Source organism: Phalacrocorax aristotelis, chromosome 9 (assembly GCF_949628215.1).
Source record: "Phalacrocorax aristotelis chromosome 9, bGulAri2.1, whole genome shotgun sequence".
Lineage (NCBI taxonomy): Eukaryota > Metazoa > Chordata > Aves > Suliformes > Phalacrocoracidae > Phalacrocorax > Phalacrocorax aristotelis.
This window is the reverse complement of record NC_134284.1, coordinates 35,560,797-35,576,867: the sequence shown is the minus strand read 5'-3', so window position 1 is coordinate 35,576,867 and position 16,071 is coordinate 35,560,797. Positions and strand designations below refer to the sequence as shown.

The window sequence follows — 16,071 nt, the reverse complement described above, 5'->3', positions numbered from 1 at the left end:
TCCAGTAAGAAAAAAGCAGAAAGTTGTTAGGAAGGCGCCAGCTTTTCAAGAAGAGTGGGGGAAAAAGCTGATTCTGTTTTATCACTTTTTGATATTTGCCAGGAATTGTGGCCTCTTAACCCAAGAATAAAGGTACAGAAATTAAAACAGCGATGACAAATCACAGCCGCAGAGTGTAACTGCTTGGGTGAGGTCACCTGCTCTTCAAACACAGTTGAGATCTATGTTGCTTTTACTTTCCCATGCAGTTAAGCAGAAGCAATGAGAGAATGAAGACTGAGAAGGCAGAAGTGATAATAATAACTGCAGGGAAGAGGCAAACATGTTCAAGAACCTTCTATAACCACCGTTAAGAATGGATCTTTCACTTGGGGTTAAGACAGTGCATCGTCTGTGTCATGGCAAAGAAAACTCACGTGAATAGCAGAGATTCCCTCAACAGCAAGCCCTGGCAAGTATTTGGTGGCACCTGAGAAAGAGCAGAGGTTTTGTAGTGTCCCTTTCCCACCTCTTACGTAAGTTTTGCACAATGCGGCTGGTTTCTGTTTGCAAAGGGCTGGGGATATGAAAAGCAACTGTAAATGCTGCCTGGGTAAGTGGGCCAGCCGAATCAAGGTGAATTATGAAACTGCCCCTGCAAGTGAGCGGTACACATGATGGATATAAATCCAGGTTCTCTCCTAATTTTGGGGCCTCTTCAGCACTGCATCTCCTGGGGCACTGGCTTGGGGACCCCCAGCTGCTGTCTCTCTCTGCGGGGTATTTTGTCTTTTTGCCTTTCCCCCATTTAGCATAGTTTTTCCTCAAGAACCCTTCTATCGCGTGCCGTTCAGCATGTCTGCTGTGAAATTAGCTCTTTGTGATCTGGCAAATTGGGCAGCAGGAATGTAAAGATACTTCTTAGGAAGGGCTGTTTGCAACTGGAGAAATAAAGGGAGGATGAATCAGTGGAGCAAAGGGATGGATGGTGGGTGAAAATGAAGAAATGCTGAGTCACACCCTTGAAACGAAATCATCTGCAAACCCCCCTGATTTGGGGTCATAGGAAATAATGCAGGAAAAAGCCGTGGGAGTTCACACAGACAATCCCCCCAGCACAGGATCAAACCTCTCTGCTCCTTTTCCGTTTTGATGCCACGTGCCATAATGGAAAGGGAGAGGGAAAAAAATGCCAGTAAATGGGGCAGTACAAGCTTGACCTAAGCAGCAATTCTCAAAGGGTATGAGGAAGGCAGAACCTGAGCCCATCTCAGTTTAATTAGACTTTCAAATTAACAGATCTCCTTTTCCATCCTCCTTTTTTTTCCTCTCCGCTTCCCAGCTGCTTTTCTTTTAATCTCCCCTTTCAACCTATGTGAACCCCTCTGATAGATACCAGCATAAGAAATCCCTGCTCACAACGCCCGTTGCTTCTCTGCCGCTTCGAAGAAACAACAGGCACGTGCGACTTTAGGGATTATTTATAAAAATCATAAGGAAGCTTCTACTGAGGCCATGAGCGGCTGAGCTCCTCATGGTCGTGGTGCCTGGCAGCCACGGGCAGGAGGATTCAGCTGCCTGCCACGTGAGCCGGCACTTCAGTGAGCTGAAATTATATGTTTCGCTCTGATGCTGTAAACACAGGGAAGAAGCCAACAGGAGGCAGTTGCTGAGTATTGGAGAAGGCACTTAGAAATTAAGTATCAGCCTATCAATGGGAGTGCAACAACACATGGCTTTGGCATGGATGAGCCACCTGGAACTGAAAATCAGTTCACTTTTGAATGCTTTTCTTGCTTTCAAAAATGAAGAGCGGATCCTGCTGATTCCTGTGCATCTAACAAGGCTGGATGGCCACTGGCTTTCCCTGACCTGTGCAGGCCAGTGTGCAGAAATGAGCAGCACTCTCCCAAAATCTCCTTTTGCAGTTTACAGTCTGGGGCTCAGTTCCCTTCTCATCCTTCCAGATTGGGGTCCGTACAAACCTCTGGCGACTGCCATGTTTCCAGTTTGGAGATCATGCCTCAAGCACTGTGCCGTGCGTCTTCCAAAGAGCAGCACAGGGCTACAGCTTCAGATGAATTGACCAGCAGCTTGTTGGCATTAAAAGTAAGGACAAGCATTAGTTTGGCACGCTGAGGACAAGTGTGCTCACTGGCATGGCAGCCTGTGGTGCGCGGGTGGGAGTGGGCGAGCTCTCTGTGGCCGGTGTTGCAAAAGGCTTCGACTCTTTTCCTGGTTTTGCACAATAAACACAGGCCTGTGAGGCTGCAGCTGGCGGGGGAGCGCGGGAAGGCAAAATAAAAAGAAATCAGAACGTGATCGCTGTGTCCCTCCAGGTGGGATGTTTTGGCTGAGGGCACAAGGGGCACCTCGGGGCAGCTGGGGCACGGGGCCAGTGCCGCTGCTCCCCTGCTGAAGTTTTGCACCTGGGCATTCCCATGTGCTTGGGCTGAATCACGGTCTCACGTGGCAGAGCGCTGAATCAATCCCAAATACGAAGGGGCAAGCGCTTGCTGTAAGAGGGAAATCTGGAGGGAAGGTGCATGTTATCAGTTGTCCTACAGCTAAATCTTCCCCAGGGGTGCCCAAGCCCAGGTTCTTGAGCTACATCTTTCATACTGTGCATCTCCTGCTGCCTGCAGACACTGCTGGCACAGGTGGAATTGCAGGGGCGGGAGCTGGCTTACCCCTGGGCAGGATCCCTCCGGTGATTTCTCAGCCCACATGTGCCTGTGCACTCTGCCGCGTGCTCTGGGAAGGGTGCGTAGCGTGTCCGAACTCTGTGCCGTGTGTGTGTGTGGCTTTGCTTTGGGGTGTGCGTCCCACCGATGTGCTCTGTGACCCCAGCGGGGTCGGTGTTTGTGCATGGGTTCCACCAGGAAAGGTGTGTGTGCCTGAACCCCAGCTCATCCCACACTGGGCTGGCTGAGTGGGGAGCTGTGTGCACAGTGCCCCAGCGTGGGTGGGTGCCCGTGGGGGTGCCCAATGCCCCAGATGAGCCTTGTGCCCCACGTGGGGATGCCTCCAAGGTGTGGCTGCCCACAAGTGCGCTTAGTGCTCCCCAGATGTAGATGACCCTCATGTGGGTACCCACACAGTGGGTAGGAGTCACTGGGGTGTGGGTGCATCCTGGCTGTGCTGGGTCCCTCCCCGTGGGTGGGTGCCTAATGCCCCAGGTAGGGATGCCCCCAGGGTGCCCACAAGTGCGCTCAGTGCTCCCCAGATGTGGATGACCCCCACGTGGTTACTCCCACAGTGGGTAGAAGTCAGCAGGGTGTGGGTGCATCGTGGCTGTGCTGGGTCCCCCACACATGCCCCCCGCGTGGGTGAGTGCCCGTGTGGGTACCCAACGCCCCAGCTGGGGATGCCTCCAGGGTGTGGGTGCATCCTGGCTGTGCTGGGTTCCCCCACGCACGCCCCTCCCCCCGCCGCGTGGGTGGGTGCCGGGTGCCCTGGGTGTGGGGGCACCCCTTGTGTGTTGCTACCCCTGGAAGCGGGGTGCCCCGCATCTGCCCACGCCTGATGCCCCACGCACGGACACCCGCGGGCGTGCACACCCGTGGGCGGGTGCCCCAGGGGCCGCGCCGTGCCGTGCCGTGCCACGCCGTAGCGGCGGGCGGGGATGCTGCCGCCGGCTCCCCCGCCCGCCCCGCGCCACCGCGGCAGACGCAGCGCGGCTCGGAGAGCGCACGGAGCCTCCCGCAGCCCGGGCAGCCCCGCGCCCCGCCATGGCCCGGAACCGCCGGGAGAGGAGCAGCTGGGGTAGGCGGCGGGGGGCGACCGGGGGGCGGCGAGCCCGGGCGGGGCGGGGCGGGACGGGACGGGAGCTCTGGGCGGCAGCGAACAATGCCGGGCCTGCGGCGGCCCGCGGCCCGCGGCCCGCTCCCCGCCGGGGCTGGGGGAGCGCCCGGCCCCGCCTGGGCCGCCGGGACGGGGCGGTGCTGCCGGCGGGCGAGGGGCCTCCGGGGGGAGGCGGTAGCGGGGCGGGGGGGGCTCGGCGGGCCCGGGAGGGGCTGAGGGGCCTGCGGGGGCGGAGGGCGGCCCTTCCCGCTCCCTCCGTCCGGCCGCACGGGCGTCATTTACCCCCCCCCCCATAACTTGTGGGGGGCACCTCCAGCACGGCACCCCCCCACCCCACCCCACGGCTCGGCCCATGGCTGCTGTCCCCAGAGCACAGCCCTCAGGCCCGCAGCGGGTGCGGGGTGTCACCTCGGCCACCACCCCGCCTCAGGCGGTGACAAGGACCCCCGCGCACCCCACCTTCTCCTTCAGACGGAGCCGCCGGCCTCCCCCGGCGGGTTGCGTCACTTTTCGGGGGGCTGTAGGGCTTTGTCGGTGTGTCAGACCCTCCGCAGAGGGGCCATTTTAAATCCATCACTTCACACACCCCGCCCGAGCCCAGGGGAGCTGGTAGCGGCATCGCCGGGGTCTCGGGGAGGAGGACGTTCTGTGGTGGCTTCCTTCAAGGATTCCCTTCTCCTCCAGAGCCACCTGCCCACAGCAGGGCTGGATCCGCCGGCAGCCGCTTCCCCACGGCAGCCAAAGCAGGTCCCACGGGTGGGCTGCACCGAGCAAGCAAAGGGGCTCCTGGTGCCTTTTGCCACGGGTACAGCCAGGGCTGTGGCCGAGCCTCCTGTGACCAGCGCCCAGCCATCTATCGCTTTGCTGGCGTCCACCGACATGATGCCTGTTTTGTAGAAAATCAGGTTTTATACAGCCATCTGCCACTATTTGAGGTGGCTGAGGAGCCTAATTTGTCATTTTCCCCGAGTTGCATTCCGTGTGAACTCGCCCGTTGGTGCTCGCGGTATCCTGTCTCGTCACGCAGAACAGGTTGACCTGAGCTGTGATGTTTAGGTACACAAATTGCATTCTAATTTGTATAGACGAGCGTAGTATTTCCCATGATAATGATTAACAGTTCAGGGACGGGTGTGTGGCAGCATTTGGATAATGGAGTGCGGGATTTGAGCAAACGGAGCGGGTGGCGGTCTTGTTGCAAGACAGCGAGGAGAAAATGAGCAACGCTCATTTGATCAGTGCCATTTTTAGCTGTGGCTCTTGACGAAGGTCGTTAGACCCTTGGGTGAACTGGAGGGAAAACTTCCCAGTGAACATGCCGCCGTTCTCAGCTTTGTCTCGCAGAGCTGTCAGTCCCGTCTCTGTGTGCGTTGAGGATTGCACGCACGTACATGCGCTGGTGTTTTCCCATCAGATCTTGATAGCATGAGAAGAAAATGCAAATGATGCCGAAACAGATATAAATGGAGAGAACATCATCATGGAAAGTACAGCCTTGGTCCAGCGAGCCAATTAAGCACATCCCTCTGTCTAAATGTGCTGCTGAGCCCTACTGGAGTGAAATGTGATGTGTCACTGGTTTGCTGAACTCTTCCTTAGATTCCCTCTGTAAGTTTTGCAAGAATCTGAAACCATCCGTGGACCCAAGTGGATCTCTGGGATCAGCCACCTTCTGCTGCAAGCCGTCCACGGGTCAAAATCATACCCTGCCTTCCACAGAGGTTTACGTATTCCTAGAATTATTTCCCAGTGCTTTACCAGGCTGGTTGACATTGCAGGTAATAAATTAGGGAGGAAAATACCTGTATTTTTTACTAGGAAAAAAATGGCCCTTTAATAAAAGCGTGCATTTATACAACAGAACCTCATTGCCCTGAAAGATGTGTTTACATCCAGTGACTGCAGCATTGTCTGGTGAGACATCAGTTCGTGGGGTGACTCTTCCACTGCTACGTTTTTCAGCCTTGCTGGCAAAGGAGGAGTCTCAGGCTTTTACTCAAACTAAGGCAGAAAGTCTGCGCTCTGTTCTAAAAATGGGCTTAAGGGTCATTAAAAATATTACGCTATTTTGAAAGAGATCAAACTTTGTCCTAGTTACTGTCTGGTTAGTCAGGCCTGAAAACAGGCAACTGCTTAGTGCAACCCTTCTCCTTTGTTTCATAAAAATAGTTTGCTGTTTTAAAGATCACAGAGCGAATCAGGGTGAGTATTAGACACCCAGAAGAAATTGCCGCCGGTCAGCTGTCAAAGCTGGGTTACTGTCACATACACACATCCCCGGGAGCTCGTGTAGGGGCGGGTAGCGCATCAAGCGTAGGATTTAGCCCTGGGCAGAAGGTCAGCATAAGGCTATGCATCATTTAAGATGCTCGTACTGAACGTGCTAAGTGGTGCATAGACCTCACAACTGCTGTTGGCTGCTGGGTGAATGGCCTAGGGAGCTGCAGATGTATAATTTTCCCGAAATAAGGATTGTTAGTCTAAATCCTGCTTGGATCGGTGAAGTCCAGCCAGCTTGACAAAGATTTGCTGTAGGTTACACCGATTTTTTTTTCTGAAATTCTTTGTGCTGGGGGGTTGCAGATGCTCAGCAGCCTGCTCCCCCATTACAGTAAAGCCATTGGAGATCTCTGCGCCCAGTCACTCATGTAAACAGCACGGACTGGAACAAATTGTGTGAAATCTCTCATGTTTCCTTTCGTGGCTCGTGTTGTAATAAGAATGACTCGCTCATCAAGAATTCCGTTTCAAAACTGTAGAAGGGATTACAGAGGCTATACGTACTTCTTGGGCAGGATTTTTGAATTGGACGTGAGATTCACGAGAGCTCTTGAAGGGGCCTGATTGCCAGGAAGGGCTGAGCGACTGTTTCGGGGAGAAGGGACTCCTCTCCAGCATGGGCCAGGCTGAGATCATCATCACCATGCTTTCAGACTGCACAGCAAAGGGTTAAACTGGAAAGAAAAGATGATTTTGATAGTCTTTTTTTTTTTTAACTAATAGTTGTAACATCCTTTCTGTTGGTTATTTGGTTTCTGACCTTTTATGGTGGATTTTCAGATTCCACTTAGTGGCATTTCTTTGTGACTGCAAACGCTGGGAACCTCCTGAAAAGTGAAAGCTGAGATGTTTCAGACAGGCGGGCCTTTACACAAAAAGCCACTAGATATGAGAAGATTCACAACCAGATTACTAGCTTGTAAATGAGAAGAGAAAATGAAGCGTTGGGACTTGAAAGAAGAGACGAGACAACATTGCGAGCTAGAGACCCAAATCGCTGAACATGATGCTTGGTCTTTGTGCCTCTGGTTTTGAGGCGGCAGCATTGTACAAGGAATTTGAATAGCCTGGTCTGATCTATTACAAGATGAGCAGGAGCAAGATCGGCCTGCCTTTCTCCTTTCGGGGGGAGAACCGAGATGCCCTGAGCCTGCCTCGCAGCGGTGACACGGCGCCCTCATCGTGCTTCGTGTCGTGTCCGTGCCGCGAGAGGCTTCGGCCTTGGCTGCCTGCCTGATTAATGGGAGGGGAAGCGGTGTATGGAGTTGGCTGTATCTTGCTGCATTTTCTCTGCTGAGCCCATGGGTGAGAAACAGCATGCATAAGTATTGTTTAGGGCCTAGGTGATGTTCATAGGCAGCGGGCCTTATATTAACTCCCCTGCATCATGGACTGGAACCTTCTGCAGCAGGGGAGTGTGTCTGGTGCAGGTATTGTCGTGTTCTGGGAGGCACGGGATGTCCCATAGATCACCTTCGAAAGGGTTACTTCACTCCAGATGGACCCCAGCTCCTTTGGTCCTGCCAGAAACACTCACATTTGCTATCACTTGAAGGAAGGTTAAGTGTTACAGCAATAAAGTGACTGAACACCAATTTCCCAAATGGGGTGGAGGCTCCAGAGAAGGCGCTGAACTCTGCCAAGCCAGTAAAACGGATTTGAAGCACTCAATAATATATAAACATTTCTCCAGAGCATAATTGCTTTTCATGCTGTATCCTAGGATTTCATGGCACATTTGCCAAACTTTATTTTCAGGCAATTGTAACAACAGAAGGGTAAAAAGAATCTCATGTCAGAAATGACTAAATCAAATACTGGTGGTGGAGGGAGGCTGGTTGCTGACAGAGTGGATGAAGGACCATGCAGAAAATTCATGCTGGGGGTGAAGCGAGGGTTTTTGGAGATGCATTCGTGCAAGATGCATCTCAGTCATAGTGTCACACCTGAGCCCGGCTAGGCTTAAGTGTGGGTAAGTGAGCAGGCCCAGGATTTTCAAATATAGAGAAATAGGTAATTGCCTTTTGGTAGAGCTCTCTTATGATGGTCTTTTGACACACACTGGTGAGAATAAGGTTCCCTCTGGGATTTGCCCACCTTGCCTTTGAGTCAACCCATCCTGGCATGTGAACTGGCACAGCTGTAACCACATAACTGTCTAATGTGACCTCAGACTTCCTGAAAAACTTCTAGAAAAACCTCTGCCTGATCTGCTTTCTTCTCAAGGTAGTTGTATGCCTGTGTCTCTGAAGCATGCTAATAACGAGCTCAGCCTGGGAATTTCACAGCAGCGGGCACGGCTGCTGTTTCAGAGCCAGCTAAGGCACAATAGCTTCATGTAAGTGGTAGTAGGTGTCCTCATTAAGAAGTTTCCTATTGGATTTTGGCATTTGAGATGTGTCTGTTAAACAGACAGGTTTGGTGGCCAGTAATCCTTCAAGCTCTTGTTTCTGTCAGCAAGCTTTTATGCAGGAAGGTCCCAAACCACTCGTGTTATCAGCATAATCGTTCATCTCCTTGTTTCGTCTGCCAAAGGGAAAAGGGGCTGAGTTGGCCACGCTCTAGCTGAAGCTGCTGTGCTGCCAGCTGGATGACTCAGGGCTGGCGGGGAGAAGGTGCACTCTACATCTTACCACTGCTCAAAAAAACCCCAAGGATGAGTACCAAGCCTGGCAGCATTAGCCACCCTACTCGCTTCCCTGCTGCAAGCGTCCTGGGGTGCAGAGTGGGGTGCTCGCCAGGAGCACATGGGAGTGCGGATTGCATTGGGCAGAGGTGTTAGCACTGCTCTGCAGCTGGGTTATAAGAGTTCGCCCTGACTTTGGAGAGGATAGCTTGGGATCACAAAGTGAGACCCCAGATGACTATCAAGTCTGGCCTTTTAACTGCCATTCTTGATTGTGGAAGGACAGGGCTAATTTTTAACATGATGGTTTTCTTCACTTGCTTCTAAGCAATGCCCTGTAGCTCCCTGGGTGGAGATGTTCATCGTGGGCTGTGCCACTTACCCATCATTTCCACAGAAATCGAGAGCTTGCTTTGCACCTTGGTACATGAATCAGAGCTGTGATTACATCTGTCCATCCAGTCTGGGGAGGTGCAAGTGATTTCCCACTTGGGCACGAGAAGGTCTGGTGCTGCCTTCCCGTTCACGGCTGCATTCCAGGCCACCAGCCCCACGTGTAAGGAGGCAGCGAGCAGGGCTGGGGTGTGAGGGAGGTACATGTGTGGCTTCAGAGGGGCTTGGTGGCTCTGGGCGGTGGGTGTTACTGATGGCTAGCACTGGGCATTTCCCCTCCCTGGGTCCTGGGGTCCTCTGTCTCTGTGGGGTGTCAGAAATACCAACAGAGGTGTGAGCAGGGTGGAGGGAGCATCATGTGGCTGTGTGGTCAGCTGTGCCCTGGGCGTAGGAGGTGCAGGTAGGATATAGAAAGGGGAGGTGAATGTGCATGTGTTGTTAAACCCAGCTTGGGAAGCTTTCTGACCCGCTGGCTGGGAACCTTCTGAGAGCACGGCGCAGGCAAGGCTGCAGAGTGCTGATGGGTGTGAGAGAGGGCTGTACCCAGTCAGGCTTCCCTGCTTCAACCTCTCGAAGACACCGTCTCCCAGGAGCAGCTCAGTCTAGACACCTTATGGCAGCCCTGTGCTGAGGGAATTTGCTAACTCATAGCTGTCCAGGCTAGGCTCCCGCGGCAGTCTCAGCGCCTCGAGATGCAGCTGTGCCCTGCCATGCATCCTTTGTGCAGGATCGATACAGGTTGTTGCTCTATAGCATCCCCTCTGCCCTGGTTGTCCAGTATATACACTTTGCTTCAATGCTTTATTTCTTCTTTTTCCCTTATTAGCTGGATAAGATGCAGAGCTCTGCACAAGCCTGTCTCAGAGAGGAGGAGAGGGTGTCTGGTGCATGCTCAAAGCGATGCTGCCTTTCCCAGCCTCCTCAGAGCCTTGTTGATGATTGCTGGCTCCTTGTTGTGTGGCGGAGGTAATTCAGCATGAATAGAGTGAGCAGAACTCATGTCACAGAGGCAGCCGCACTGAATGTGATGGGTGACTGCAGCTTGGAGAGAGATGTCTTTCTTTGCCGGTGCCATTTGCGGAGGCCAGATAAGCTTCCTGGAAGCTGAAACTCTCTGGAGAATGTGCAGAGGGATCAAGCCTGACTGTAAGGTCTTTTCAGCGCTTGGCTCGTGGTATTGTCAGTGGCACCGTAGTATTTTTGTAATGTAAACAGCTGGGGTGAACACAGCTTCAAAAAGGATCTGCACAGCTATGCTGGTGATCGAATTAATCCCTAGAGGGCTGCTGATAAGCAACCTAACCTGGTCGATATAGGGATGCTCCATTCCAGGGAAATAACAAGTTAAAGCTTCCCATCAAGCCTGTATTTTCTCTCCTTGGTAGTTTCTGGTTTCCCATGCAGTAAAGTAACTTGGTTCAAACACCGTCAGAACAGCAGCACCACATGATGGCTGTGTATTTTAGCAGGGGGGATTGGGGCCCAGGCGGCAGCCCCTGCTTTTCATGGGCAGTGCTTGGATAGGTAGGGCTCCTGGGATCCAAGGGAGCACAAGAGCTGGGCTGGCAAATTTGCTTTCTCAGGGTCTGGTTAGGCAGCCTGTGTTTGCACAGATGATGCCATGGGTCATGGCTGCATTTCATTCTCTGGAATGAAATGTATTTATTGTGCAAATTCCTTTAAGCAAAAAACTGACTTTATTAGTTGGTGTCTGGAAAGCAGTCAGCGTTTCTGTGACCTGTTCTTCCATAGCTAAGGAAGAACAGGCTTAAGCAAGCACTCACCAAAGCTACGTTGCATAATTAGTGACATGTAATTTAGCTAATTTAGTCTTCTGTAGGAGCTTAGATACATTAGACATTGGCTGTCATTCCATACACAGGCACAATGTGAAATATACTGTTTTAATTTATTTAATTTTAACCAAAAATAAATCCTAAAGCAGTTGAAGAATGCTTTGTTTTTCCCTTAGACTCGAATAAAGCGAGCTGTATGTTTATGTTATGGGGCTGTCTGCGTGAATTGGGCCATTTCCTTGCTGCTGTCCAACAGCCCAGTATGTGTGAAGGCAAATTCTGATCTCCATCACCTTTCCGCTTTGAATCACCATATGGAAAAGAGATGTAGATTCCACCCGGCTTTAGAGTCATGGAAATGAGCTGTTATGAAATGGGGAAAAGGAACTGTATCCTGGTAGTTTCTGAATGAGCAGCTTGAGAATTGACGTAATTGCAAGGCGCCAGGAGAGAGCCAACAAAAAGGAGGAGTCAAGTTAGAAAATGAGTGAAAACAAGAGTGTGTTTAGGAAAGCTTAGCGTTCCTTTCTTTCCTTGTTGGCCACATGATGTTTTGTCATTGCCAGGTACAACTTCCTTCAAAGCAGATAACTAATTTATGCCAGAAAGACCAATTAAAATAATTGTTTTCCAGTAATGCACAGCCATCTTATAAAATGCCTCTCCAGTGTGATCTAGTGTAATCTAATAAAGAGGGCATGGACGTTTCATCACATGGGAATAAATGTGAAAGGCAGGTTTTTGTCTGCAGGTGACATACATGAAAGAAGCAGAGATAACAAGGCTGAAATTAGTTCAGAGACCTGCTTAATATAATGCCTTTTCTCCTGATATCTCCAGTGAACTGGGAAGTCAACATATCCTGCTCATAATACTTTGTATTTTGCCCGTGTTGTGCAAACAGCCCAGCTTTCCTCGCGTCCAGATGATGGAAGCAAGGACATCCCCTAGGAGACCGTGGCCACTTTGGGCTGTATGGTTACATGCCTGTGTCCAGAGACATTCTCCCAAAATCTGTCAATACCTGCTAAAAAAGCCCTGTGCTCCTTACAGACTCTGATGTTTTGAAGGGACATCACCATCTCTCCACCTCTACGCTGGTTGTTGCTCTTCCCAGCAGCTGGACTGGAGGGAGTGGAAGACCTGGAGAATCCCTTCTAGGCACCAGAAGCAGCAGGAGAGGGAATCTGGCACCAACTGTCCCTCTGGTAGTAGGATAGGAGGGATTATCCTCAGTCCTCTCTCCTGGTGCTCGGATCCTTGACATCCAGCTGTCCTGAGCTGGGGGCATCGTGCTGCTTTTCCTTACGCTTGAAGCCCACAGACAGCAGGGTTTGTGCCTGTCTTGGTACCCAGCTGGGCGCTCTGGCTGCAGCTCCCATTACTGCTAGTGTGGCATGACTAAAATGCTGATTCCCCTCTCCCTCTCTCTGCATGTCCGGAGGTGGGACTTGTCTGGTCTGGGGAGGTGACACAGCTATTTCACCTGGACTCCTGATGGCTTGGCTAGAGCCAGAAATGTTTTGATTTAATTTGATTTACTAATTTTTTTCCTGCCTCCACTATGAGTCACATCCTATACAAGGATCCCTGCACTGTCCTTTTTTGTGCAGCTGTAAAAAGGAAAAAAAATTGGACTCAGCTGAGCAGGGTGTTGGGCAACTGTGGGAGAGGAGGTATTTCCTATCATAGACTTTATATGGCACTTGCAGCACGGCAGTGCTTAAAAAGCGCACGCAAGCCTGTGGCCCTTTGGCACCTGTCCATACTTACGCATTGCGAGGATCTTAATGCTGGAAATGGTGTTTGGTGTGTGCAGCAAGAGGACTGACTGCTCTCAGAGGCCTTCATTTTTCAAGGCATTTGGTGATGTGCGCCTGGATCCTGGGTCTCTGTATTTGGGATGGGAAGGGTATTTTTTCCTGGAGGCCCCTAAGCTGTGACATGGGGCAGGGGCTGGTGTTTGAAGGGAGTTTGGTGCTGCTCGTGCCCGGCTGCTGCAGTCTGGTGGAGAATCTAGCTTTTGAGAGTGTTTGGGACTTTTGTTTTGCTAAAAAACCTCCAAGCATTGGGAAGAAAAGATCTTTGTCTTTCAACTGTGAGCAAAGAAAGCTCGTAGTATATGTCTGAGAGCCACCAGAAATCCCCTAGCAACCAGGCTTAATGATCCTGATATTTCATTGCAGGATCATAGGAAATCAGGAACTCGTACAAAAGCACTGCTGTTATTTAAAATATGAAGTTGCTGCTGGGGGCTTCTTTATAAAGAGGCCCAGAATGGGCAAACCCCATTCCTCTTGGTATTTATAGCTTGCCTTCTAGCACGTGCACACATAGTCCTTGTGCTTTGAAACAGCTGGGACTGACTGAAAACTGGGTCCCTGAGGTCAGAGTCTGAAACAGAGACCGAGGAGTTTTAACTTCAGGCTCCCATCTTCAGAAACTTGCAGCCTGAGCCAACAAACCAGGAAGTTTTTGTAGAAGTGTGGGGGAACTTTCCATCACACGCTTCCTTCCCTCCTGGCGAGGAGATTTCATGTGGCTGTAGGTGAGCTGACTGGCATGATTAATCACTTTTGGCATCTCTTTCCTGTGCTGGGAAGTTTGGAGACAATGAAAGGAAAATTACTGGAGCTGGCCTGCTCTTTGCAAACACCAGGGTTGCGGTGTCTGTGGATGGCAGGTCTTAAAACGCATCCCTCTCCCGTATCGCGGCAGGTACGCAAAGCAGCCCAAACGGACCACGAGGCCGTTAAAAGCTGCAATCATCTCAGCTGCGTTGGCCTGGAGGGTCATGCAGGCGATACGTATCTGTCTGGCACGCTGCCGTTGCCGAGCATGGGTGCAGTGACCAAACGCTGGGTCCCTGCCTGTCCCCTCCAAAGGCTCCTGCTGCAGCATCGTGCTTGTCACTTGTCCCCTGTCCCGGCAGGGAGGTGAGACCCTTTTGTAAGGCCCTTGGACGCTACGCATCCTGGGCAGTTCTCACCTCTGTGCCGGGGAGCAGCCCCGCAGGGAACCTTGCCATTTCAAAGTGGGAAAGTGAGCAGTGCCCATGCTTTGCATACCCTTTCCACTTGGGAGTGAAGAAGTGGCTTTTATCAGGACGGGCATGTGTCTTTTTGGCCTGGTTCCTGCTGGGGCTGTCTCGGGGGAGACTCTCGATGAGGTTGATGGTGGAAGCAGCATATTACACTTCGAGCGTTAGTGCAGGCTGCAGGTGGAGCAGGACTCTGCTGTTGCTACAGAAACAGCAGTCGCAGAGGATGCATTACAGCAGTGTCCTTTGATAGAGACATGAGGTACTTAGACACCTCAGCTTGAATGCTGCATCCACTTCTGAGACAGCCTTCAGGAAGGACCTGGTGGGGAGTGTCCAGAGGACAGCAATCAGATGCCTGGATGCCATGGTAGCAAGGGATGGTCGCGGGACTTGGACTTCTTTTTTCTAGCATAGAAAAAGCTAAGGGAGGTGTTATGGCAGTCTTTGTGTATGCAAGAAGTTGTTGCAGGCAAGAAGGGAGTGAGCTGTTCTCTATGTTAACTCTTTTAAGACAACAAGTAACGGGTGTGTTTTGTCAAGGGAGATTCCAGCAGGGAACTCTCTGCCTGCAGGGAGCACGCGGACAGATGGCCCCAAAGTGGCACAGAGTCTCCATCGAGATGTCTGAGGACAGGTACAACAGACATCTGCCCTGAAAGATGCTGTTTTGGGATGGATATTTAGGCTAGCTGGCCTGTTACCACCCTGTCCAGCCTGGCTGTCTGTGATTCTGCACTTTGCAGAAGAAGCAACCTAACAGCTCTTTTTTTCACTTGTTTACACAGGTAGTTTTGCAGAGAAGACTTACGAGTGGAGCTCGGAGGAGGAGGAGTCCGTGAGGAAGGCAGGACCAGTGCAAGTCCTCATTGTCAAAGATGACCACTCCTTTGAACTGGATGAAGCGGCACTGAACCGCATCCTTCTCTCAGAGGCTGTCAGAGATAAAGAGGTTGTGGCTGTGTCCGTTGCTGGAGCTTTTAGGAAAGGAAAATCATTCCTGATGGACTTCATGCTGCGGTACATGTACAATAAGGTACGGTTCTAGGTCAGGTGTCTCTTCCCAGGGGTGTGGTGCTGCTGCTCATTGCTCCCATGTACCACACAGGGATGAGCTGGACAGGACACTGGCTTGGTGCTCTAGGGATGCTCAAGCCTCTCATTAGCATGGGCTTCACAAAATAAAATAGAGCAGATGCTTCCACAGCCTTGTGCACCAGTGGGTCTCTAGTGGACTCTTGACTTTGGAGCAGAGATGTTCACATTTGCTGCCCTGTAGGAAACCTCTCTTTTTGAGGCTGCCCCCCTCTGGCACTGGGGTGGGGGCAGCACAGAGGATAAGTGCAAAACCAAAGTGAAACAAGAACTCCAGCAACTTCTTCTGTTCCTACCTGCAGGAGGCAGTGGACTGGGTTGGAGATTACAATGAGCCTCTGACTGGTTTCTCCTGGAGGGGAGGGTCTGAGCGGGAGACAACTGGCATTCAGATATGGAGCGAGGTTTTCCTGGTGGACAAGCCTGATGGTAAAAAGGTATGTGCTTCTCTGTTGCTGGTCATTTTTCTCTTCCAGCTTTTATAAGACTTTTCTGCCTTCTCTTAGGTGGCTGAAATGCCTGTGCAAGTTTAGAGAAGATCTTCAATACTGCATCCCTAATTTAGCATGAATGGGTTTAGTGCAGTGAGTTCTGGGCATCTCACGGTTTATTTCTCTTCTATTCCCAGGGATCTTGAATCTAAGGTCCTTGCAAACTACTCCCCTTTCCTAGAGCAGTAGCTGTAAAATGGAGTGTCTTCATTCAGGGTGGTCAGATACAATGCAAAGTGGATTTTGGGGTATCCTGCAAGTTCAGCTTATAGCCAGGAATATTTGTATTCATCTACTCTTTAATGAAGAGCCCAACACCAAAGTGACACTGAATTATTCACAGTGTGATTTCTAATACTGACTGAATGTGTTTTGGGTTAAAGAGGTGCGATATGCTGCTGTGTTTGGCTTCTGTGACGTGAAGCTAACGCAGACGCAGGACGCATCTGCACTGACAGCAAGTATTTGAGGAGCAGAGCACTTCCCTCCTCTGCATTGCATAACATGCATTTCGCTGCCTGCTGGAGTCATCATGCTGTCAGGAGTGACTGGGGCTGCTCTTTTCCT

General features: G+C 51.4%; 1 protein-coding gene across 2 annotated transcripts in view; it reads left to right on the top strand.

Moving 5' to 3' along the window:
* Window positions 1–3,571: 3,571 nt before the first annotated feature.
* Window positions 3,572–16,071, top strand: part of ATL1 (atlastin GTPase 1) — a 31,660-nt gene continuing 19,160 nt past the window's right edge. Inside the window, exons 1-3 of one of the 2 annotated variants that reach the window (XM_075104375.1) lie at window positions 3,572–3,744; window positions 14,707–14,954; window positions 15,316–15,450. In XM_075104375.1, coding sequence (XP_074960476.1) covers window positions 3,711–3,744; window positions 14,707–14,954; window positions 15,316–15,450 — 417 coding nt within the window. In that variant the 5' untranslated portion in view covers window positions 3,572–3,710. The remainder of the gene's footprint in view (window positions 3,745–14,706; window positions 14,955–15,315; window positions 15,451–16,071) is intronic. The other variant, XM_075104374.1, reaches the window with a different exon arrangement.